Source organism: Aquila chrysaetos, chromosome 3 (assembly GCF_900496995.4).
Source record: "Aquila chrysaetos chrysaetos chromosome 3, bAquChr1.4, whole genome shotgun sequence".
Lineage (NCBI taxonomy): Eukaryota > Metazoa > Chordata > Aves > Accipitriformes > Accipitridae > Aquila > Aquila chrysaetos.
Genome location: NC_044006.1, coordinates 22,494,233 through 22,521,120, shown reverse-complemented (window position 1 = coordinate 22,521,120; position 26,888 = coordinate 22,494,233). Strand labels below are relative to the sequence as shown.

Here is a 26,888-nt window from a genome sequence, read left to right as displayed (position 1 = left end):
CACAGGCTGAAAAATCTGATCTATAGCAAGGTACAAGTTTCTTATATGATTACATATTCTATTACATAGTAAGATAAAAAGATGTGTTGCTACATCCTTCCTTTTAACTCTGCATTTTGTAAAAAAAATGGAATAGCCTGATGAAAAAAAAAGAGTCATAGCTTTTAAGTCAGAAGTAAGCTTTGAACTTCACTGGCCATCTTTAAGGTCATTAAAATTACTTAAATACATATATTAAATATCTGCCTACATTTCAGAACTTGGACTTTGTCAGTACGGCTCATTATTTGCAGCACTTTAACATACTTTAATACTTGCAAAAGGCATGAACTACACTCAAGAGAAAAAAATTTACATACTCATATATAAGCTAAGTTCAGTCCATGTGTTTCTGCTACCTTTCCAGTGTTCTATCTCCCTTCTCACACCAGTTTTCTACTTGCGATCATTCAATTATCAAGTCCCATGGACAACTTCAGCAGCAAAATAGTAAAACACAAACACCAGCAAAAAGTTTATCTATCCAGGCCTTCCAATCAATTTTCTGAGACTATGCCTTACATCTTTCTTCCTCCTCTCACTATAGGAACTAGTTGTATAGAACAGGCAAGATGCCGCAGCACTTGTTAACTGTGGTATGCTTGCTCCAGTAAGATACAACCAGTCACAAAAAAAGCCAAAGAAACCCCCCACATTCACCCTCCTTAAACTGTTTCTAGTATCTCTTGCCTTTGTTGTGAAAGACTGCCAAAAATAATCAGTACAACCCATGGCAAAACAAACAGACCAACCCCCCCCCCCCCCCCCCCCAAAAAAAAACCACCAACCTGCATCCCACCCTCACCCAGTCTTTCCTCCCCATGGCAAGCTTGCGCTACCAACCCAAGCAAGAAGTTGCACAGCATGCCAAAATTGAATTAGGCCTATGCCACAAGTCTTCTTTCTTGTTCCTAATGTTCCAAGTAGTTTCAGAAAATAGAAACAGAAAACTGACAGAGACAGGATTCCTCACAGTTCCACTAGGCACATAATATATATGCCTAGTTTTGTGCTTATTTCAGTCATCTTCCTGCTCTGTTGACTTCAGCTTGATGCTAAATGATAAAGAAACAGATGATATCTGTGATACTAGTAGTACGGTAAGAGAATGCACATTTGCCAAGTATAGATAAAGACTTCAGACTATTCTAGAGAATAAATACATGTTCAAAGCAGGTAATTATAAAAGAAAAAAAATCAGACATCATAATTCAAGGAAATATTGTTGAAACTACAGGAAAAATGTTGCATCTACCAATTCAGGTCTCTGTCAGTAGTCCCCTTGTCACATACCGATGTTCCTGGGCTGAAAAACTTACCTCACAACAAGTTCCATTTGTTTTCTTCTGGGTTGTTTCTGCTTGCAATCATTTTGTACACAGACTACTGAAAGCAAAATTAACTTCTCAATACAATGGATAACATGTCCCATTGATAATTTTGGGGCAAAGAGATGGGTTTAACTTCTTCATCTTCAGATGTTTGCACATAGACAAAATTTCTGAATAGAAGAAAATGAACCGACTACAGCAAGCAAAACAAAACGAAAGAAAAAAATCTCTTAACTTAAACTTCTGTTTATGTTAAAGTCAACCACTACTTAGCCTCTACCCAGGCAACATACACAGATGATCTAGAGACCATTGTTGTGGTTTAGGCCAGGATAGACTAAACAGAAAAATGAATTACCACTCAATAATTGAATTCATGTGGAGGAGTTTGGATGTTTATTGCCTCTGTGATAGGACTGATTATTAATGCATAGAACACCACAAAAAAGCTGTGTTCTCCAGTTTCCCCCCAAACCAGTTTGTAACAATCCAGAGACACCAATATTTTTAATCATGTTTTTATTCTTACCTCAGCCTTTCTTCTTCTTTCTTACGAAGACTGAAATCTCGCTGAACCACCTGGAGCACATGCTCTGCTTCTTCATCAGTCAAGCCAGAAAGATCCAGTTTTCTCCCCATTATATACTCTGTCCTGGATATGAATAACTATGAAGAAAATCTGAAAGCAGAAACAGAAAAAAATGCAAAATAAATTGAAAGCATTGATATTTTTCCCAAGTGTGTTGAAATCACAGGCACATCTGCCCAACAAAAAGAAAGTTGCTGCCATAAACATCAGAGAAGAAAATCATAGAATCATTTAGATTGGAAAATACCTTTAAGATTATCAAGTCCAACCATAAACCTAACACTGCCAAGTCCACCCCTAAACCATGCCCCTAAGTGCCACATCTACATGTTTTTTAAACACCTCCAGGGATGATGACTCAACCACTTCCCCAGGCAGCCTGTTCCAATGCTCGATAACCCTTTCAGTAAAGAAATTTTTCCTAATATCCAGTCTAAACCTCCCCTGGCACAACTTGAATGATTCATTTCAGAATTATTTTTCAAGTTCCATGCACTGAAAGCAATCACCCCCAATTTAAAAAGAAATTAAAAAGATAAATTATTTGGAATATTAAATAATATTGATGGAAGACCTCAGTGTTGCCCTCAAAAACATGTTTAACTCAGCTGAAATCAGGTTTAAATATTTCTTAAGATTTTATGCCACCAGTTTGCAAAACTGTTTGCAAAACACAGTCCCTGTGACTGTGTATGAATAGAGAACATACTCTCCTATAACACTCAAAAATATTTTGTACTACCAACTAAGAAACCAGGAATTATTTTAAAACACCATACAAAAAAAAGTAAGCATATACATTTCAAATGCATTTCCCAGAGTGACTGGAAAGATTTAGATGTCACTACCACCAAGATATCATTATTTCCCCTTTCTGTGAATGACAATGGAAAAGAAAAAGTAGTAGTCAACGTTATGTATTAATTGAAGGTACTATAAAGTTTGAACAAGAGCTTGGTCCATTTATTTCATTAATGAATTATCATCAATTTGTTCTAATTTATTTTCTTATGACTTTTATTAATTTTGTTGAATTCTAGTAAATTCAGCTCTCAGTATTAATTTCTGTGATTTGATTTATGTAATTATTTGGGCAATTGTAAAGGTGTCCGTCTCCACACTGAGTTATGGTTTCAGAAACATCACACAGTTTTTGCAGCTCTGTTATGAGCTCCTAGCAATGTATATAATAATTACAAACACACAAAAGTTCTTACATTATAATGCAGAGGCAACTATTACTGCCTTTTTATCCATTATGAGTGTCAAGTGAATCAGACTATGTAAAACACATAAGCTGGTTCTGTCTCAAAAAAACACCTCTAAGCAACACTGCTATAGCATAAAATTAAGTGCTGCTAATAGTATAGCAAGTAGAAGCATGGAAAAAAAAAAAGTCACCTTTATTTTCTAAACATAACAATTCATTTGCTACTTAGGTGAAGATGGGGAATGTGGTTGGTTGGGTTTTGTTTGGGTTTTGTTGTTTTGCTTTGTTTTTTTTTTACAACAATATTTACCTTCCTCACCTGGTTACAGTTCTTCAAACAAGAAAAAAAACACACACATGGAAGGAGGGTATTGCTTATTTTTTCTATTTTGGTTAGGCTATCGATGAAGTTCAGAATACACTCTTCATTCAAGGAGACAGCACTTCAACAAAAACAAGCAGATGGGATAGAAGCTTAGGTGAAACCAAGATGACAAGATCCCTCCAGTGAGACACATGCTTACCATGCAGCTAACAAAGGTCACAACGGAACAGTATGTTCTGGCTTGACTCTTTCAGTCTGCTAAGGAAGCTGAACAGGAACATCAACAATGAGTTAATAAAGGCTATAAAAATGTACTTCTAAATAAAATTACCCTAATTTTTGCAGAAAAAATTGCCACAGAAACGGAGGACTATACGTAGTCCTCACTAATCCCACTTGCAAGGCCAAGAATGTATGTTAAGATTAAAGGTTGGCTAAAATATAGTGAGGAACAACCGGCAAGATTTTCTTTCATCCCACAAACACACATAAATCTTCCTGAAACTTTCACCAGAATGTTAAGATTTTCCCCTGTCCCTTCATCCTCACTCCTTGTACCAAAGCCTCACTGCGCACTGGCAGGCATAAGAAATGGTGAAGTAGGGCTTACTGAGGTTACGCTTACACGTTGGAGCTCAAAGACAGAACAAGCAGTGCCCTGGGACACATTCTTCCCTTCAGGCTTTAGGATACCTGTTCAGCTCTTCTCATGCAAAGCACTTCAGTGCAAAGGGCCTCTCTGACTTTCTAAAAGGATGGAAGGGCTTCACTGCAGGAAAGCCACATCCGCAGGGAAGTAAGCAGGACTTTTCCAATTAACTTTTTTCACACCCATACACTTTATGGGAGAAACACATCAACTAAAAGGAAATAAAACTATTCTAAGCAATTGCTGGAGCCAGTAGACACCCCTCCACAGTAGGGCTACAGTTGTCTGAGACACAAGACAATGAAGATACTAGATCAAAGATGCCATTCCAGTTGTTCTTGAACATCAAGTTAACAACTGTAATTAACGCTGTCATAATAAGTTCTCCCTTCAGGTTTTCATCAAAATGTTTTTGGAAACATTGTCAAAATTAATACTGTTTTTTCACACATAAAAACTGTGGCCGATCAGTAAAGAAAATTATCCCTTTGATCCAGCCGCCACTGCCAATTGCAATCATGTATTAGAAGGGGGAAATTTACCCCTAAATCTGGGAGTAGGTGGGCAGCCCCACTACCTCCAATCTCCTGGGGTCAGCAAAGACTTAATTTCAAGTAAACATATACTTGAAAATCACCAGCAACTTTAACTTTGGATTTTCATGTGGTTTATTTACCTATAAGACTCTCAGTCTGCATTCCAATATTACATTAACCTCTAAGGAACTTGTGGGTTTTTTTCCCAGGAAATAATTTTTCATCACATTACTAAATCACCTCTGATCTGGGAGTATCACAGCAGTTTATAATATTTATAAACAATGCTCAAATGTCTTTTTTTCAGTAGATCCAGATTATGCATTTTGGAAATACACAATGGCAAATCCTCTAGAGGAAGTGTAAAAAGTTAAATTTTTAAAAAATGACAACAAAATAGTTTCTGAGGCTGAAATAACTCCTGGCCTCAACTGAAATAACTGACATGAGGCTGTTCAGATGTTTGCCTTCATGAGTAATACTTTGCTAAATCTCAAACTGAATACAAAATTTAAGCTTTCAGAGACATTACAAGGAATAATAAACTATTGCTCAATTAACACACTGTAACAGGAAAGCCTAGGCTTACACTACATGATTGGGTATTGTCCAAGTAATACCCTAATCTTAATACTTCTTACAGTCTTTTAAAATCTAATTAAAACTTCCATATTGAAAACATTTCTTGAATTTAACCTTTAAAAAAAAAAAAAAAAAAAACAACAAGAAAAACACCAAAACAATGACAAAACCCCCACAGAACAAGGAGCAAATGAAATGTTTTTCAAGAACAGCAAGCAATGCTTCTGAATTTTAAAATGGATAAGAGCATCCACACAAGAAATGAGGGCAAGTAGTGTATTTCCTGGTCACTCATATGATACCTAAGCTGTTTGGACTTGCAGTCTCAGCAGAAGATTAGCATTACAGGAGGGTGGGGAGAAAGCCCACAAACAACTTTTTTTTTTTTTTTTTTTTTTTTTTAAAGAACCAACTAACATTTAAAACAGATTCTCTGCTTGACAAAAAAGCCACATTATAAAGTTAATTATGCAAGTGGTCACACTGAGTATTGTACAACACAGGCATCTTAGTTTCACATTGTAGCAAAGAAATCAGCCCTAGCAAAGCTGCACCTGGAGTGCTGCATCCAGTCTGAGCTCCCCAGTACAAGAAAGATACAGACTTACTGGAGCAAGCCCAGCTCAGGGACACAAAGATGATTAAGGGACTGGAGCATCCTTCACAAAAAGAGATGCTGGGAGCGCTAGGACTGCTCAGCCTGGAGAAGAGAAGGCTGAGGGCAGGGGGCCATACAAGCGTGTATCTGGAAGAGATCCCTCCAACACCCCGGCACTGCGAACAAGAATATCCTACAACTCCTTCTGAGCAAATTTTTAATCAAGATTTCACCTGTTTCCACAACACAGTATCATTTTTGCTTTAAAATGCTGCTCATGTGCATTAATGAAATGTGATACTTGAGGAGCCAGTATCACAAACTCCTTCAACCTAGCTATTTGCAACTGAAATATTTCATATAGAATACCTTTCCCTCACATGCTCTCAGCTTTAGAGTCACTAAACACCAGAGCTTTTCTACTCTGTTCTGCTACTCTACCACTTCTAGTATTTTCCAGGTAGAAAAGTCAAGAAAAAACCTGCTAGTGATTATATCTTTGATTCTGTCACCAACCAACTCATGTTTACTTCCTTCAGCAGTCTGTCAAGACCTAAATAATACTCCTCAATCTGTCTTGTCATTATAGTTTGGAATTTGACCAACTTCTGCAGAAGTCTTTTAGTACCTTAAGAAATCCTTCTGTGTAATCTTATTGGTGAACATTTTGCCCTCTAAATCGTACAAGATAGTCACCTTTCTAAGCCAAAAAGAAAGACAAACGCTTTGTCCACAACGGAGCTCCTTCACCACACCTCGTATTTTAAAAAAAGTTTTGTTAATTGAACATCCGAAAGAAGTGATCACATTGCCGGCACAAGGTCATTAGGCTAAACGTTTTAATGTGTCACAAATATGTATCATATATAAATTATATAATGCCACATGCTTTATTTGATGACAAAAATAAGGTCTGAGTCTTGAAGTGTAAAGGGGATTCCTGTGTTTTGAATTATGTCACCACACTTGAACAAAACAGACTTTAGCCAAAAGACAACATTTAAAGAACATTACTGTCCAAAGTCATTTCTACTACAGCTAGCACATCATTAAGTCTAAAATGAGGCATAATTAACATTGGTCACAAATTTCTTAATCTTTTTTAAACCCCAAGAAAGTCTAGAAGCTGCAGTAAACACCACCGGATATTCTTCCCTTTTCGCTGGAAATAAACTAGTGTCCCAAAATAACAAGAGGGAAAAATACGCATCGGAAGTACAAAGCCACCTCTTCAGATGAAAAGTTAAGCACAGCTCAAGCGACTCCAACATGAGGATTGGTATCTGGTGTGCCACATTTTAAATGAGAAGCAAGACAAGTATCTCAAAAAGGATGTTTTTCTTTGTACCCACACAGATTTTAATTGAGATTTACTGCACTATTTCCTGGTCTATAACCAAAACAGAAAATTATCTTCCTTTCAGCCTTGTACTAATTTTGTGTGAGATTTGTTTAGAAAACCAAACAGCTTGCAAGTTCCTGAGCAAAGTTAGGTTTGTTTCACTTGGAGGGGGGAGTGGGAGGCGGGGCGGTGTGAAGCAGCAGGTTTTTAAAAGAACCATGAAGTTCATTCCTGTCCTTCTGGGAGAAACGTTCCTTATTAATGCAAGTTATTACAATAACCATGTGTACTTCTTATCTAGAAGAGTGCCAGGACATACTATAATGGGGGAAATTGTAAATCTTAAAGGTCAAAGGTTAGTACTGTGTGGTTTTAAATTTTAATCTATTTAGGAAACAAATAGGACTTTCACAGTCTTCTTCCTTCTATATGTTACATTATTTTAAGTATTGAATATGAAATAGCAGAAGTAGAAAAGCTCCACTAAAGTCACAGTTTATTTAAAAAAGAATGGCATCTCTCACCTAAGGATGTCACTCTCCAAGGCAGAAAACAGCATATTAAACTGTTTCTAAAAACCAGAAGCTATTTTATTTAAATAGCAAAAAAAAAGTCATTTTTACAGAAAAGACTAAAGATTATGCTGGAGGACTTAATTTCTGTCATCTACCTTTGGCAGATTAAAAGAAAAGTCATATTAAAAAGAGAATCTTAATAATAAATCATGACCATTTTATACCTATGTATCAGGCCTAGGACTGATACACAAGTATAAATCCCAGTGGGAATTCAAAATGCAATATAAAAGCCAAATTCATTGACCAGAATAATCTTCTCACTGGTAATAGTGAGCTCCTAGAAGAAAGGCCAAATCCAGAATTTGGCCCTACAGATGCTAAAGATCATAGGTCATCTGGCATATAGTGTTAGCATGTATTTCACTGTCATCAGCTTTCTAGTTACTCTCATTTTACTTCAGTCTTGTCTTCTATTGTTTATGCTGAATTTAGGCAAATCATGCTCAGCTCTATTTTCTCTATTTAGTAGCAACTGTCATGGAAGAACGCATGGTTGAGATGATGGGTCTGACAGTATTCTGACTGTGTGAGACTGACTGTTACTTTTCCCAAAATGAGGAAGACAGCTTGGAGAAAAAGACAAAATTGGAGCAGTAACGTGCTGACACACAATTGTATCTTGGATGATTGGCCTCTTTTCGGTGTGCCTTCAATCTAAAGTATGAAATGCAGCTCAATACTGTAACGGACTGTCAACCAACCCCAAGGTGAATCAGCACAGGTCAGGGAGAAAGCCAGCATGTGCACTTAGGGCATGCAACTGATCCCACAGAGCCCAACACAATCAGAAATTTGCACATCTGTAAGCATGACACTGCAAGGGCTTCCCTTTGGATGCCCGACTTGCAAAGTGGGGCTCAGAGCTTACTGCTTATGTACCCAGGCTCCCCGCACAGAGAGAACAGCAGCCGCTGAACAGAGTTCTGACCCTTCTTCCACCTTCCCATCAAAACCCAAACCAGAACACACCTGGCAAATCAGTCTTCACACTGTACTTTCTAAGTTTGAGCCACCATGAAGAAAATTCTAAACAGAATGCTCATTTGTATTCCTCTCTCCTTGGCATTAGCTCAAGAGCGAGGACTGCAAAAATACATTCATACACCTGTGTTGCACTATACATGCCACATCCTTCTCCCGAGACACCTGTCAGTCTCAGCATTTCACAATCAATGGCCCTCAAATGAGCTACACAGATTGAAGGGAGATGAAAGAAACAGCAAATCCTCTGTTCCTTCAAAGAATTGATGGCACTTTCTATCTCATTTTAAGAGGCAGGCAGAGAAGGGAGCACTCACTTTATCTGTGTAACAGTCTAATACGTACACCCAGAAAAAGGCTCAGGTTCAGTGCCATGTTAAGCCTAGGAAGGCTCAAATATTTATCTCCCTCCTTGTGAAAGAGTATATAACAGAGCACAACTCAGGATATTCCTGTGCAGATCCCTATTTCAGATTCCAACACCCCATTTTCTTGTATGGCCTGAAGAAACTGAATGATACAGAAGGTCCACTACCATACGAGCTGTGGAGCAGCACGTGATGAGTATGTGTTTTAAAGTTAAGTGCCTTCCCTAGTACCACAGCAGTCACTATTTGTAAGAACAGCTCTAGAGGAGCATCCTACTGATAAAATTCAGCAAACTAACCAAGAAAATATAGGTCTACCAAGATAACTCTTGCAAGTTCAAGATGCCAAAGCATCGCTACTGCATAAAGCGGTGGTAAGGCTTCTCATTGGAGTTATTCATACCTTTAATCTGGGGAAGAAAACACTGAGAGAAAAGGTGAAGCTTTTGTAAAACCTCAAACAGCTCTGGAAGCACTACACATTTTACATCTGCATATAAATTTAATTTTGCATTTCAATAATACGGGCAAAAGAATTATGATAAATTAAGAATCTCATCATAACTTGAAGGCCATATTGTGATCAACCCATGCAAACTACAAAAGTAAACAGTTAAGTGGATTGCTTGACTGCTACCAAAACATCCATAAAACAAAATCCAACCAGTATGCAAACACACCACAGGCATACTTAAAATATCCTACACAATAAAATGGATTTTTTCCCCCACAACATATGTTGCACTAATAAATATCCTGCATCCCTCTTACTAAATATCACACATCAGCATATCCTTAAGTTTGATCTAAGAACTAACCTCTGACTGAAAGAATCTTCCTGCAGGACTAGGACAGAGACAGAAATTCTATTTTTAGAGGTAGGAATATGCTTCCAACAGCAGTTGCCACAATGAGGCAGTATTCTCTAGTGCTGCCAGATGTGAAAACAAATTTAATACAGTAAATCACTGCTAATTCAAACCACTGACAGGAAACCCCACTGCAAATTACTAAATTTTACAGATTAGCAAGTAAATGAACAAAATCAAAACAAAAAATAATTTCATAAGACTGTGCCTTCCGCATTCACTCTGACACCTGCAAAGTACTTCTAACCCTGATTTATGCTAGAGCAAGCAAGAATCGTAAGAGATACAATAACAAAGAGTGACATCTGTAAAGCCACATGTCCCATTTCACTGAGACTTAGTGATGAGCTGTAGCTGGTTGACACACAACTTATGCCCCATGCATGGAAAAAAGGGTTTCAGAAGCAGGTTGTCTTAATTGTTTAGATAAGCCTTTGTTAAGTGACATAAAACAAGAGTAAAATAGAGCCAGAGCTGTGAAATCAAGCTAGAGCTGCAGAAAGCCTCTGAAAACCAAACTAGGAGCTGGGTTAATCTGTCAGGTCGGGGAGTTAATGGATTAGTTTGTTGACACTGGGACCTTCTCTACACTGTGCTTAGGAGAGGCTCTGCTTTGGACCCAAGCTTGGCTACTTTTTTTTATATTGACACTATACAACATAGAGATAATCTGAGCCCTGGCCAACAAACACAAACCTGAAGTTCTGGATCCCAAGTTTATGCAAACAAGGAACATTTACATTCAAGCGCAAGACACAGTCAGACACTTTCTGGAGTTCAAAGGCCAACTTCACTGTCAGGTTTTGACTGCTGTTTCACTCATATTTGGATCCAAACTGGAGCAGCCTCACAGCTCCTTTGGTTTAAACTAGGGAACCAAAGCAGTTCATCCTCTTACAGGTTTAGAAAATCAGCCAGCCAGCACAGACACCTTTTGAGTCCCACAGAAACTATTATATGATCAACTTAATCAAGTTAAGCCACCATCTTTAGGAACTAGCTAGGACTCCTCTGTACCTCATTAACATTTTTTTTAAAGCAGTTGCCTTTATCAGGGCCCACCTCTGAAGATCAAAGTAGCACCACCAGTACACTGAAACAGCATGCTCCTTTGATGAGCCTACACGAAGAACATCAGCTTTACCAAGAAAATTCCTGTTTCCAGTCCTCTACATTAGCTTCTCCCAATTTTTAGATTTCCAGTATCCATTATAGTGGGCCTCTGGACCTTGATACAACATTGACACCAACTTCCCCCACAAGTGAAAGCACAATCTTAAGGTATCCTTCACCTACCACAACTACATAGATTATGTATTTCCACGGAGGAGGTGCAGTTCACTTGATTAAGTGTAGAACCTGAGTCCACAGTATTTCATCCATTGATTCCCCTCTTTTTGACCTGTGATACTACCTTGGAGCAGGAATCTGAAGCCTTGTCATTAAACATTAGAAGTGCATGGGGTGGAATAATCAGGCTGATCTTCCTCTAGAGGTGAACTGTTTTCTTCTCATTTAGGACTCAACCCATGACTTTTGTGCTTGCGGTGATTAACATACAGACAATTTTTGGCACCACCTTTTAGATCAAGCCCAACTGAGGGTATAAAAACCAACATCACCAGATTATACCTTTTAGAATCCTCCCCAAAGCTCTTTCAATTGTTTTTAAACCCTGCTGTTGCTCCAATTCACACACTATGGTTTAACTTAAATCCAACTCATGGTCTGTCAAACAAATGTCAAAGCACTTATGACATCAAGACACAAGTACTGAGATAACTTCCAGAAAGGTACACCAAGCACTCCTGGGGATGACCACTGAGGGGCAGAGGGATTAGTTCTCTTAAGGGGGGGGGTGGGGAAACAGGAATCAACCTCTTGCAAGATTAACAATGCTTCGAAAAATAGGTACACTCTGCAACTCCAGGTACACTTCAGGACAGTGTTGGCTGCATCTCTGTCAACAGCACTTAAATCAGACGCTGAACATTCATGCCGTAGCAACTAATGATAACGGCACAAACCAGCACTTTGCTATTTGGATTGCCCTGGGACACAACATCCTGTTCATACAGCCCAAAAGGGACAGAAGAAAACCACATTAAAATGCCCTTCTGTATCAGAAGTAACACCTAATAAGCAAAGAAGCTCTTTTTGTATTAGTTTCAGAAGAGATAAAACTCCTCATCACAAGAGCAGAACAGAAAATTTACTCCTCAAGTTGTAAACATGTTTTGCTTTCTTTCCTTTCAAGAAGGAAAACAACAGATTATGTACTGTCTTCCTCCAAGAACAGAAAGTTGGTTTACAACAGCAGAGCCACATATTATCCTGCATAGAGGCAGGTGGAGGGTGTTGGGGGTGAGATTGTTTTGTTATTAAAAAACAGATTAAAAAAAAAGATTAAAAAATATTTTTTAAAAATATTTTTTTAAAAATCTTTTTTTTAAAAGCAGATATTAAAAAAATATTTCAGGCTGTTGCCTGGCTTCAACATTCATTAAAGCCAGTGGGAATGCCATGGACTTTAATAGCCTTTGAATGAGGCTTTACATTTCAGATTGCTATCACAAGAAGAGACTACATCTCATTTTCAACAGTAAATTACCTCAGCACCCTTTAAACAGACTTGATCCAGAAACTATGGCTGCATTAAGTCACTTAGCCGTTTATTCTTCTCCATCAATAAGCAGCATATGTTGCAAGGAAGAGTCCAGAAAGAAAAGGTTTTTGGAACTGCTGCACAGCAGAACTTGAGCTTGGGTCTCTCAGCAGTAGGACAGGCTGAGAGTTCCCTTCCCACCTGCCAGCCAGCACCAGCAAAACTCAGGAAGACTACTTAACTGATTACCATGAGTCAACTTGAGACTATGCCATCAAAAGTGTCTCATCTTCAAGATTAATCTCCACAGTAGTTAGCTCCTCCACTTCAATAGGCGATATTTTATTTGGAGGTGTACTTCGCCTTGAAGAATGCAAAATTAATTTCCTATGGTAATGCTTTATATCTCAAAACAACAAGCAGATAGTACTAACTGCAATAACCTGAATACCAAACACCAAATACCAAAATATTAGATTTTCTTTTATGAACATCAGTTGATCAATATGTAAATGAAGCATATAGGTAATAGGAAGTAACAAGGGGTCTCATTTCCTTTACCCAGCTCAGCGACTAAAGGGCCAGTAAAAATTTGCAAGAGAAATATTTTTGTTAGTATAACATTCTTAATAAATAAATAAACAAATAAATAAATGCTCTGCTGTTGAAATTTAATGCATATTGGCCTGGAAATTTAATGTGTTCCTATTTCCAGAATAGTATCCATCAGATCTAAAAATTTGTCACTATTGCAATAATGCTGATATTAGCTTCTGAGCAGTCAAGCCACTGTGGTTCTTATACTCTGTTCATCTACGCTAAAGCTGCTAGCTGATTCGTTAAACTGCTTTCCACTATAGTGTGCTTTATTTATTTATTTTCAGGACATAGAATGTTGAACATGACATTTATTTTCTGAAAATGCAGTTTTAAAAAACACACCATGGCATTTTTCTATAAGATTTTTTAAAAAAAGAGGATAACGCATTTCAGCTGAAAGTTAAATAGCAAGCAGGTCATAATCACTAGTCTTTACCATACGAACGACAGATCTTACTAGTGTGCCAGCCACATATAAGGCATCTTCCTCTTGGGTTTCTGTAAATTCACATAAAGTTTGGAGATAGGCATCTTTGCCCAATCTCAGAGATACACAAAACTAGACCATGGCTTGCAATCTTATCAAATCACACTGTATTTAGCCCTTCTACAAAATTCCCTGTTCATGCTGTAGATAAAGGCCAAGTTTCTTTGGTAATTTGAGCAACAGTACGGTGTGCTGCGCTCCACACTCAAATACAGCAGTTATCTTCCTCTTCCCTTAAGTCCAATAAGCTTCTTTTGAAAGTAAGCTGCTATAAATCTCTGAATGCAAGAAACTTGGGGCTGGTTCATTTTCTGGCTGTCAGTGGTTCACAGGTAAGCCACAAGCCTTTATTATCTCTAAGAATCCATTTAGCAAAGAACCTACCAGGATCCAAAAGGAAGGTGAATAAAGCATTCCACAGGAAGGCCGGATTAGTCCACTCAAAGGAATGGATTTTCTCAAAGAGAAAAATTGTCCCTATGGTTTTCACGGAGCTATATTCAACTAGTTTCTTTCAACTTGTCCAACTTTCCAAGGGCAAGTGAAGGTGGTTTACACTGCCAAACAGCAGTTTCCAGTCTGATAACAATAGGGCATATTAATGTTGGCAGCAACACAAAGGAGTCACATTTTCATACAGATGTACTGTTTATGAACAATAGTGCATTTGGTATATACAGCTTTTCTTCAGTACCACCCATGCATAGTTTAGAGATTTTTTTTTCTTTGTTTAAGTACAAGTTCTTCAAGTGTTCTGTTTACTGCAACTATTAAGTGAGAAAGGCAAACTCCCACTGTGTTCATACACTTGGGTATACCCTATATAATCCAAAAGCCTGGTTTAGCATTCGATTGTAGCGTATTCAGCTGTATTCATCAGGTTAGGGTGGAAGCAGGAAACCAACTCAGGAAAATAAATGAAAGTTTTAGCTTAGCTTTCTTGATCTTGTATTACTCCTAGATAGCACCGGTTCAGATGAAGACAATCTGTTAAAAAGCATTAACCTGTCTGAAAGGACAATATTGTGTCACTTGAATCAGCAGCAGGTCCAAGATGCAAGTCCTGTTGCAGGGGGCAGTCCTTTTTTAAGTCTCTCTCATCCCGGTGCGGGCTACTGGGATGGAATTGACTTCTGGGAGTTCTCACTGGCAATTAATGTATCACAGCTGCTGAAAACAATACTCCTGTTTGTAATTGTTGTATGCATTGTACTAAGTTACCTGACAAATTCCACAGGAAGGCTACCAAATCGCCAAGCACATTTTTGGATGCTTGGGCATAATGCATCAGTAAATATGCTCTGATACAATCCAGTACCTGAGTAACGATGGGTAAGGCAGTAGCCTGAGGGATTATGTACAAGATACATCACCTTCTGCTTTTTACACAGCTCTGTTCACTTTCGCAAGCTAGAAGTAAGTGGCAAATGTTACTGTTTGACAATTTAACTGTAGGGACAGAGTCAGTGGTCTCAAAGCAGCTCCCAGGGAACCACTATCACCATTAATAAGCAACTATAAAAACCTGCCCAGCTTGATGACAGGTCCCTCAAAGTCAGAAAAACATCTGGCAATGTGAGAACTAAACTAACTTTCCCTCCTTTCTCTCTCTAGCCTTCCAGAAAAGGGTTATCAGAGGAACAAGTAAAAGCCTTTATTGCCAAAATCCTTGCTGTGCCTATTCTAACAAACTCCAGGCTCCACAGCACGACAGCTACCCACATTTTCAGAAATGCAGGAAATAGCAAAACAGTACGTATAATGCAAAAAACCACCATTTGTCAAAATAGATGGCTAGATACAGTTAACATCCCTGCAAACATGCTTGAGGAAGGACGCACACGTGCTGTAAGGCATTTTGCGATCTAATTTGGTTACGTTCGCCTAAAACATATCACAAACCCCAGTACAACACACGCTCCTACTTAATTAGATTCCCTAAGAAAAGTCAGCCCGAGCCATATGGTATTTTCCTCAGCAGTTACGATAAACTGACCTTGATACTAGGAAAACGCATGCTGCTTCTGTCTGAAGCATAAATTACAAGCGCGGAGCTGCGGGATGCTCTCGCGGAAAGGGGGCAGAGGCAGCGCTACGCCAAAACCCTCCCCGTGCTTGCGGGGAAGTTGATCAAGAGTAAAACACTCTAATAATGATAACAATAATAATGCCCTGCAGGGACGTCGCTCGAATAACCACGCTGTCAGCAGAGCGCTATGAAGCTACTCAGACATCTGGCCGGTAATTAAAAGAAGCCTAATATCGTGTCGTCGTCGTCCCGCACACGAAGTCGCCGTGGAGGAGCGGCCCCCCAGGCACCAACGGCCGCGGGACCCGGCGCCCAGCCCCGCCCGCCGCGCGCGACCCCTCGCAAGCGGGGCGGGAACCGTCGCGGGCCGAGCACCGGCCGCTCTTCCCCCCCCCCCCCCCCCGCGCCCCCCCGCGACGGGGCGCTGCGGCGGGCGGCCCCGCGAGCAGGGCCCTGCCGCAGGGGCCCCTCACGGCGCCGGCCGGCCCCGCGGGTGACCCCCTCCGCCCCAGCCCCTGCCCCAGCCCGCGGGGAACGGCGGCCGCGCCCCCGGCCGTACTCACCCTCGGCCAAACGCGAGGGCTGCACCAAAATGGCAGGCGGGCAGTAACTTCCCAGCGCTTGGGGCACGGGCAGAGCCACCGGCGGCAGCTGCGCCCCCGTCGCTCACGCAGGGAGGGGGGCTGCGGCCCCTCCGCGCCAGTCCCCGCGCCAGCCACCCGCGCGGAGCCGCCGGGCACAGGTGCCCCGTTCCCGCTTCGCACCGGCCGGCGCAAGGCAAGAGCCCGCAGTCGCCGTCTCCTTCTCCTTTTCCTCCTGCCCGCCGCGTCCCCTCCCCTCACGGACGCGCCACCGGGTGCTGCCGCGGTGCCAGCGGCGGCAGCAGCAGCAGCAGCAGCAGCAGCAGCAGCAGCTCCCGCCGCGCCCCCGCCGCGCACCGGCACCTGCCCGGGGGCCGCCGGCCAATCGGCGAGAAGGGGCCGGGCGAAGGGCGGTGGCGCCGCGCGTGCCGGGGAGGAGGCGGGAGCGCGCCTGTGTGTGGAGAGACTGCGCGCGCACCCGCAGCTTGGCGCGCATCCCTAAAACGGCGTGTGGTGCTGCGGGCCGGCCGAGGCTGCGACCCACCCGCCCCCCGCCCCGGGAGGCAAAAAGAGGGTCCCCTCAGCCCCGGCCTGCCCGCTGCCGTCACAGACGGTGATGCCGGGAGAAATACCGGCGGCCCGTCCACCGCTACAGCGCCGGTTGGCTGAGTAGAGCAGAGAAAGGGGAGAGGTACGGCCAGGCGGTCCTTGTCTGTGCCTTGCTGTGGATGCAGGCTGGGTGTGGGGGATGTCTTCCGAAGGGGGGGGGGGGGGGGTTGTTGCAAACGGACAAGAATTCCATCGCTATGGATGCAGCGCACCGGGTAATCATAACGAAGGTGTGGCCTGGTCAGTCGTTCAAATCCTCAGTGAGTCACCGCTGTAATTTGACCGTGCTTTTTTATGGCCTGTATCACTGCAGATTGTACTGTATCAGGCTAATTACTTTTCCCGTGGTGTTATTTTTCATCCCTTTTTTTTCATGCTTGTTTAACTTCATTTTAAAATAGCTGCAGCTGTTCCCTGCAAGGTACAGGTTTATTTGATCTCAGTTGAAGTGCTTTGTCAAGACAGATGTATTCAATAAATCTTGGCAGGTTTTCAAGGAAAATATTTTCTAGGAGAATATTTGTGTTTACATTAATTTCATGGTATTACAAATAAACTGGTTTATCAAATGTTTACTTCTATGCTAACCTACACTTGTCTTTGCCACTCTGTGAGGCAATCACCACATTTATTTCAAAAGCATATGCAAAAAAACCACCAACCAACTTTAGGAAGTATTCTGCATCAAATATTAATTCCTATTTCTGAAACACACCTACAGGTAAATGAATATCTGGGTATTTCCCAAACAGAAGAAACTTGTTACTTCTTCAGATAAAAACAAGAAAAAGAAACATTTTCAGCAGTAATATTTTTCAAGAGCAACATGACATGGCAACAAATCAGGGACTGACTTAAACAAAAGGTCACTCATTGCCTGCATTAGAAGAGTAATTGATAACACGCACCGAGCATTTTTAATAACTGAAAATATCTGGGTAGAAATCCATCTCCAATCTTACACTTCTAGCTGAAGCCCTGGGAGAATAATATGTTTTAAAATCAGCCATCAATATCAATTAGCTATAATGCTTATGATTACACAACCATGAGATCAAACAGGTAGAACTGTGCTCTGCTCCTCACACTCAAGCTAATAAGCTAATACTGAGTTCAAAAGTAATGTTTCACCCTTGCCTCAACATTGTGCAATTAGGTACACAGAGAGTTTATACCTTTCTCTTTAGTATTTCACATTCTTCTTCACTGGAGACAAAGCGTTGGACTCGAGGCTCTTTTGTTTCACACCGGTACAGTAATCAGTATGTTTTTACTCTGCAACAGTACTCCATGGGGAAGGTATTAACTTATGGCATGCTTAAACCAGCCATTAACAACTGAGAGAGTGCAACTAAGAGAGGGGAAATAGAAGATCAACACGCAAGTGAGGAAATATTGTAATGGCCTTATGGATAGTATGCTGACTGCTCTATTTGTCTGCATCCCCTCCCTGCTTGTTGGATGCCCTGTTTGTCTTCATCTACAGGTTTTGGTGTCTCACTTGGGAAGAAATCAACTTCTCTTTGCATCCATAGCAAGTATTTTCTGATGGATGCCATTCACAGTAAAAAAACCCACTGACTAAAATATCCCTTTTCACCCCTATAGGCAAAATCATAAGGCATAGATGGGTGAAACTGAGATACCCCAGGCTTTCCCTGGAATCACATATGACACAGCCATTGAATAATTAAAATAAATATCTAAATAAGGATGCAGAATAAACAGAAGTCTACGGAAGAGAAACTCTGCAGCCAAAGACGAGACCCAAGCGGTAGCATGGGAATTTTTGCCCCATGAGCAAAACATGCCCAAACACCTTCCCAGCCCGTGCCTGGCAACTGCGGAGAGGAGCAGGGCACTGAGGGGTGGGAGGGATACTGGCAACAGCAGGGTGGTCACCAGGGAAAGGGTAATGCCCTGCATGGTTATCTCACTCTTCCTATAGCTCTGAAATTCCCAGTCCTCCTTATGTTCACAACAGAGTGAGGTTCAACCGCAGGCCATGTAGTCTTTCAGTGATAATGACCTCAGTATGGAGAGAACCAAAAAAGAAGTCAGACCCCAGGCATGCGTCTGTAGTACAGCAACCGTTCTGCCACACGGTGCTAAATATGCTGTAGTGTAGAAAAATCTTGTAAAAAAATAGATAGCAGATCTAGTAATAACGGAGTGCAGGACAAGAAAATACGTATTTTCTTGATGGTGAGTTTCTCTTGTCACAATACAGCCTTTTTCCTAAAGAAAAAAGTCATCCAAATGTAGACTGAAATAAGCAGGTGGGTTTTGCTCAGAAAACTCGGCACTAAATCCAGTGGTGCCATAAGCTACATGTGGCTACAGGGATGCGGTGGCCAACGGGTGACTCCTCAGCCTGTCCCCAAGCTGCAGTGTGTAGCCAGCTGGCTGCACTTGTGCAAGGAGGGCAGGGCAGGCTGAGCGCCCGTGGGACCCTGCCTTATCCCCACAGCGGGCGACCTGGGTAGGAGGTCCCGCTCTGCAAAGAACTTCCCTCTGCCCTCAGCATCCAAGGAATGGGGCTTGTGGCCATAGGGAAGATTATTGGAGCGCAGTTTGGATGGTCAGGAGTTTTGGCCACCTTTTGTATGGCATACAATTGTCACAAGACCTGCAAATAAATTGGGTTTGGGGGAAATAAAATTTGCACTGGTTTGGTATCCCTCAGAGGAAGTACAGGGGGATGCAGAAAGAGGGTGTTAGCCCATGCACGCTGGATTATTAGTTGACAATCGCAGACCACTCCAGGAGGACTTTGTGCAGTTTGCTTTCTGAGTGTCCCAACCATCTCGATAAAGGTAGGGGGTTTATAGTAAGGAAATTGGATATGCAAATGTGGACAGTACCTGCTGAAAAGCCACAAGGCACTGTGATAGCCACAGGGACCAATTCTGAATTTATTCCAGCCTATTGCTATCTCAGGGCAGAAAAGAAAGACAGTCATAAGTAATTAAGTCTCTCTTGCTGTCAACCAATCTGTTAAGACCTCAGAGTATTTCCACAAAACGTAGCGAACAATAATTTGATGGCAATAACTCGGAAGTCATTGTAACCTTTTACCTTAGGGTCTCAAAGAACTTCATCAATATGAATTATTTTATGAAGTGTGTACACAAAACATGGAGTATTATGATAATTCAGTTAAACCAGTTATGTAATTCATAGCCCATAAGCAAATGAGAAAGAAGTGAAAGAGCTGAGAAGAATGGACAAATTCTTAACGGTATTTAATATGTCCAGCATGCAGTGTGATATGGCACTTTGCCACGACTTTTCTTCGGAGATTTCAACAGTCGGGTTCCCTGCCCCGCAAGCCTCACAATGTAGGGAGGAGCACTGACAAACGTTAAGTGTGAAAAGAGAAAAAGGAAAGCTGAGGGAAGACAGAATTAGGATTATATACATATGTTAGTAAAGGAGACAGCTTGAAGAAGTTTTGCTATTTAACTAGCAGCAGAACTTAGGCGAGCTAACACTTTGAAAAGAAATAAACACACCAAAGTCTCACAACTGGGGTGGAAACACCAGCAGACAAACTGTAACTGATGCAGTAAAAATTATTTGTTGCAACCAGTGTGGGGGGAAGGCAATGGGGTGGCTTTTTTTCGTGGTGATGGTTTTGTGGTCAATTAAAAGGTAACAACAGGAATACAAGCTGGTAAGAGAGATGGTAGAGAAAAAAAAATATGGTGGTAAGTGGTAAGAGCTACCCATGATTACCTGGAAGAATAATCAGAATGGGAATAAGTTTCAGAAGAGAACGTGCTGCTGACTCTACCACTGTTACTGCAGATTTCCTCATTCATACAGGGTGTAAAATGCAAGCTTGAAGGTGTCTCTGGAAGATGCTGCATGCAGAGAAATGAAGGCTCTTTCAGCGCTCCTCCCTTATGCATGCCGCCAAATGCATATGGGTGAGGACAAGATTCAACTCCTACATCTCTGGAAGTAAAAAGAAAATTCTTTAAAATGTGTAGCGAGTTCTTCAATTTCCCTTAAGAATGGACTTCTTTTTGTGACAGTGGCTGAAACACAAAAGGCAAGTGTCCTTCATCCCCAGAGTTTGTTGGGGTTTTTTTATATCAGTCTTTTTCTCCACTTAGCCCCACCTTTCATGCACTAACTCCCTCTCGCTCATTAATCCGGGGAGAAGCAGCAGCAGGAGGGATGTGGTACACTGAAGCTTTTCTTTAGAGCTTCATTTACATCCCGTGCAAAGTGGCACTGAGGGTGTGGTAGCGTCTTTTATACGGTTCAGTGCCGCTCACTTCTTTACAAATTAAAAAAAATGAGAAAAAGCTGCATGGTGCCCAGGGGAGGAATAAGAAAAACCACACAAGTCTCCAGCTAAACATGAAAATGCTCCTGTTAAGTCAGCTTTGACTTCACAGATTCAAGTGCTGAACAAACAGGGGCAAGTGTTGGTTTAGCTCTTGTTCTCTTGTGTTCAGTGGCATTTTCTTTCAGCCTCATTTGGTTTCTTTGTACCAGAATCAACAGGTGGCTGTGAAATTTTGGGTTTAAAACAAACCCATCTAAAACCACTTTGCCTGCAGTTGCTTCTAGAGTTACTCTCTTTTGGTTTTACTGGTTCAATTCTCTAGCACTGTCAGAAATTGTTCATTTGCTTTTAAACATAACTTTTCTTTAACACCTCTGATACCTAGAGCCAGACTACAGTCAAGCAGGTTGTTTTTCATAGAAAGACCTATGAAATGCTTTTCTTATTCAAATAAATAAAGCTTTTTCATTATTTGAAATTATTAAAAATTAAATTTTAGAAGCTGTCATCAACCTAATTGCCTTGGGCTAAAGCTGACAAATGAAGGTGACGGTGTTAAGAGCTTTTCCACCTTTATTATAACTCTATACAAACTATCCTCAGATGCAGAGAGGATACACTATATAATTCTCTCCTTATATTTTACAAGCAAAATCACAGCAATAATGTAACAAATCCTCATGAACAGAGTCTTAAAAACCCTAGGCAGTACAAAACCAGTGAATTCCTTTAAACAAGATTAGTCAAAATTAAAATACTTTATATTAACTTCTTATATTTTAGTACATCCTGAACAAAGTAGTTTTCAGAAATTCTTTTTTTGAAAGAAACCCTAATCCTGACAGTAATTTCTGCATGGAAATGGGTCAACAAAACAGCTGAGTGGAGTTTTCCAACCTTTCATTTGGGGGATATAGGATTTAACCACTTCTGAGGCACAGAGAAAAGGTGAGTTTGCTCACCCGTTAGACCATTGGATGGAAATAGGTACAATTTCATCCACACAAGTGTTTACACATTGACAAGACTTTTTATGCAGCCATCTTATATCTGAGTCCCTACTTCTGTGATATTCATCTGTTCAGAATCAGTACCACATGGCTGAGAAAAAAATGGATGTTGTGAACAGCCAAAAGGTCTGGTGACAGTGAGGCAAGCTCTTTGCGAATGACACAGGCTAGTTCACGAACATTTCTGAGCCAGGGAAGTAGACCGTATTAATCAGATATGCTGACCAGTTAAGATTTACCCAGGCGTAGTAGTAAAAAATACTCTGAGAAACTTGTCTCCACAGTGCATCTAGCAGAGATTGACATTAAAATAAAAATTATCAAGCAAAAATTATTTCCATGATGACTCTTTCATCAAGGCAGTTTCTCTGTTGCCAAACCCAAAGCTTAGGGACAAACACGTAGCAGCAGTAGTTATGGCAAGTAAAAGAAGGTTGCCTGCTGGCACCCCTTTCCAGAAAAGAACTGAGTCAAAGTATTATGAAAGTAGATGTGTCAGATGCCGGCACATCTAATCACGTTATTGTTTGACATATTCTTGCACCACTTCTCACATGCCTTGATTACGTTCAGTACCCTTTGAGCTGTGCTCTGTACAAGCCCATAGAAAACACACTGTGCTTGTTTCAAAGAGCTTACTCCATGAATGCTCTAATTCCCCTCCCTGGATTTTCTATAATCAGTTTGTTCCTTGGTGTTTTCTCAAACACAAAGTAAAATTCTTCTTATTTAACTTACCCCCAAAAGAGCATGGGACGTACTGGAGCAGGATTACATCTGTCACAAGCTGCTGAAATGACTGTGTGGTTTCATGCAAACAAAATCCTCCAGGAATTGTCCCAAATCCACACAAGCTTCTTTATTGTGTATCTGCCTTGGGACCTCACATCAGCCATTTTACTTTTCCATCTTGTTTTAAAGGTATTGTGTCTGACAGGACCGTGTTACTTATTTCACCTTGGCTCGTCCTCACTGAGGGCTGCAGGCACTGCACGGACGTACTCTTCTGCAAGACCAGGATCAGCCCTGCAAGGCTCACCTCCTCCTGCTCTGCCCAAATTAACAACATCTCATTGCAAACTAGACTTCAGGGATTTCTCATTTTTATAATTCATATGAGAGACACCTTTCTAGTTTGGAAACTGCAGTATACCAGACCTCCAGTAGACCCAGGACCAGATGACACCCATCCTCTTTCTCTGCTCAGCTCTGAAACTCTCAGCTCTCAGACCAACAGGGTGTGTCACTCCAGACAAATATTTATATACCAAGCTTCATTTCCTTATGCAAGTTCCTGGTGAATGTGTAAAAATACAGTCACTGCAATTTTAAAACCTAAAATACTCACATCTATTAATTAAGAATTTAAGGGGAGAGACTGGTCTCTAATTGCACAGCTCAAACTGTTCATTTTCCTGTGGGTGCCGATTATTATTGTTCTCCTCGGTGGCATCTCCACTGTAGGCCGTGGGGTAATGAAGAAAGCTGAGTAAATAGTGCATATAAGATATCTGTGAATCATTAACGAAGTCATTAAAACAATTATAGACGATTTGTACTGAAATAGGGTCTAGCACAGAGAATGTTAGTCATCTTCTGCCCAGGCAGTCTGTGGTACCAGGAATAGAAAGCTCTGCAGCCAAGTCTTAATCCAATGGTCTTTCTGATAAAATGACGCTTTAACATCCACTTTGGAAGCCCCAGTTGTTTTCTTGTGGTCATTCTTAGGAGGGATTATTCTGATGCATTCTGTTCGCTGACAAGCAGCTCTGTGCCAGGAAAGATGCCTGTGACCCCCCGCAGCAGGGCTCGGCAGGGCTGACAGGCTGGTTGCCCAGAAGGGCAAGCGTTGGACCCTAACTGTTAAACAAATATAAAGTTGCAGACCAATGTTTATTTACTTTAAATACACTTTGGCATGAGCATGGCCATCAATGGCCTTCCTGGGGGGGATGAGTTTTCCATGTGTTGGTACCCACATGCTGCACACGTGCTGTCATGTTCCCTGTAACAAGTTGCCGTTGTTCAGATCCTCCCTGTATGCAAACTCGTTTAGATCAGGCCTCCATCAATGTGCAGTTAAGCTGTTACAGCCATCGCTGCTCGATGGCTTAATTTCTGGAACAGCAGATGGCCCGCAGCTCTTACGGGAAACTTCAGCCCTTTTGATTTCAGTGCTCCTGGTTCTGTAACTTTATGTCCTTGTGCCTGCAGAGTGAAGCTGGAGTGGTCCTGCGGTGGCATCTGAAATGCAGCCCCACTCCTGTTCCCACACCTGGTGCAGAAAAGTGAGGAATTCGCTCTCCTTTAATTAAACTGCTTTTGGTGAAGGTCATTAATTTTTTCTTTTTCCTTGAAAGTGCTACGGAATGTAGTCCTTGAAAAAACAAACTCACTACAATTATGTACTGCTGTGGTAGAAGAGAAGAGACAATAAGGTTTCCACAGCAACTATTAGTGGTGACCTGGTGTACACCTTAAGTATTATGTGACTTCATTACTTCTAAACCATTCGATAGTCTATATTAAACAACATTAACGCGAATAGATTCAGTTCCAGTTTTACTACTAAATCCCAGTTGATGCACTTGATGTAAATAGCTTTACTGCAAGCTATAATTCTTTCCAGAAAAAAAAAAAAAAAAACCAAACCAAACAGAACGGCAAATAAATTGTCAGGCCAATGTTGCTGTAAGACTTTAGCTTTTATATCTGAGGTTCATTCATTTCACTTGCAGCTATATTGCCCTTTCTTGCAATTTAATCTTACCTCTACTGGATGCATAAATAAAAAGAAAATTAAAATCTCCATATCAAGTACCAAACAATTGAAAAGCACTCTATCCTTGAAGGCATTATCAAGGCTCTTCACTTGGCGAAAAGGGATATTTTGCCAATGGAGAAGTGAAAAGGGAATGCAAAGGGATAAGCTGAGAAGATTCAGGATCCCTGTAGCCCCCAAACACAGCTTTATCTGTGAAGTGAGGTTCTCTGAATGAAAGATGGTGAGGCTAAGGATGAATTCTCGATAAGGAGCAAGACAGAAATACATAGGGATTTACCAGCTGCATGAATAATGAAATTCCTTCAGTCTGTTAAGCAAGTCCAGTTCAGGAACAGGACATTTGCATCAGCTTCTGTGGTCAGCTCTAGCACCTGAACATCCTTTCCTACTTATAGGGAAAACTATAAAGGACCAGGTACACACACTCATGGAAGCTGGTATCCCAAATCTCAGGAGCTCAGGGCAAGGCAAAAGAGAAATGACAGATTAAATATATTGGTGGACTGCATTCGATTGTTAATGGAGGGATCCACTCTTCTAATCTTCCCTGGAGCATTCAGTACTCTAGACCATAGGATCCTTCTGTCCAGATAAAGAAAGATCTGTAGATTTCTGGGGAATCTGCTAAAAGTTTTAAAATCTTTTCCTGATAGGTTGTGGCTAATCTGGCACCTTAACCAAGATATCCCTCATGTATGGAGACACACACCAATTAGTTGTCATTCCAGACCCATTCAGTATCTCTTTAAAGTCACTACATGAACAGATAAAATCACATAATCTCCAATTTAATATTCCCATCTCTGTTTATACCATGCCCAATGTGTTATAAGAGATGGTACTGTAATAATAAGTAATGGGAGAGAATACAGTCAGCGATTCCCACTGGCAGAAAATACACTCATGCCTTTCCAACTTCTCTTTGTGTGACTGTGTTACTTTGCAGGACTACTACTCACATATAGGATTACTTAAATTTATTATTTAAAGTAAAAGTTATGGGAATGGTTGACTTCAGCAATATGAGACCAAAGCAACAGTGAAATGGTCCAGGTACTGGTTGAGATCAGCTCATCTAGCAGAAGCTGAACCCAGGAAAGACAAAATTGTAAAGATGTATGGGGAAAAAAACAAATCCCTAGAAACACTTCCAAGAGCTGTCAGCAACAGCAAACTCTCATTCCACAGGAGTCACACAGCATTTTTGGAGAGATCATACTGTTGTTTTGGAGCAATCTCAATTCCTCCCTGCTATTCAACTCCAACATCACAGGATCTCCTTTTGGCTAAGAGACTCCATCCCAAGGCAGTGAACAATATTCTGGTCTTGTTACAGAAACTCCAACAGCAGCAGGACACTGCGGTGCAGCTCTGCAGCCCGACATAGCCCTGGTATGACCATGTTGCACGGGCTGGAGTGGGAAGTTCAGTGTCTCAGTCCTTTCTTCCCGGTCCGTAATGACCCGGGCTCAGCATATAAAATACCCTCTGAGGCTCTGGGGTAGACAGCAAGACTGACTATTCCTCTGAAGCTCCCCTGACATGGCCATGTCAGGGGACAGAGCTTCCTAAAGGTACTGCTTACGTGTGGAACCAGTGCTGAGAGGAGCCACGCAGTCAAAAACTACCTGCATTCTGCTATAAAAGCATGCTGCTCTCTTCAACTTTTTCTTAATGTTTGGTATGATTTGCATTTTAAAGTAAATGCAATCAGACCCAGACACTTTGCAGTGCATCCTACAGACACCACGGGAAGGACAGAATAAACTCTATGTTGGAAATGGCAGTCACATCCTTTTCTACAAGAAAATGAGAAGAGGCTGTGCGATGAGAACAATATCTGAATCTGTATCAGGGAGACTACATTTGAAACAGTGGCACCAAC

The 26,888-nt window shown here is 41.1% G+C and overlaps 1 protein-coding gene across 3 annotated transcripts in view; it reads right to left on the bottom strand.

The window, feature by feature from the left end:
- LOC115339547 (myosin VIIA and Rab interacting protein) overlaps positions 1-16,632 on the bottom strand; it is a 236,801-nt gene extending 220,169 nt beyond the window's left edge. Inside the window, exons 1-2 of one of the 3 annotated variants that reach the window (XM_030009692.1) lie at positions 16,282-16,632; positions 1,900-2,049 (exon numbers count right to left, since the gene is read on the bottom strand). In XM_030009692.1, the coding sequence (XP_029865552.1) occupies positions 1,900-2,009 (110 nt within the window). In that variant the 5' untranslated portion in view covers positions 2,010-2,049; positions 16,282-16,632. The remainder of the gene's footprint in view (positions 1-1,899; positions 2,050-16,281) is intronic. The other 2 variants (XM_030009690.1, XM_030009691.1) reach the window with 2 other exon arrangements.
- Positions 16,633-26,888: the final 10,256 nt, after the last annotated feature.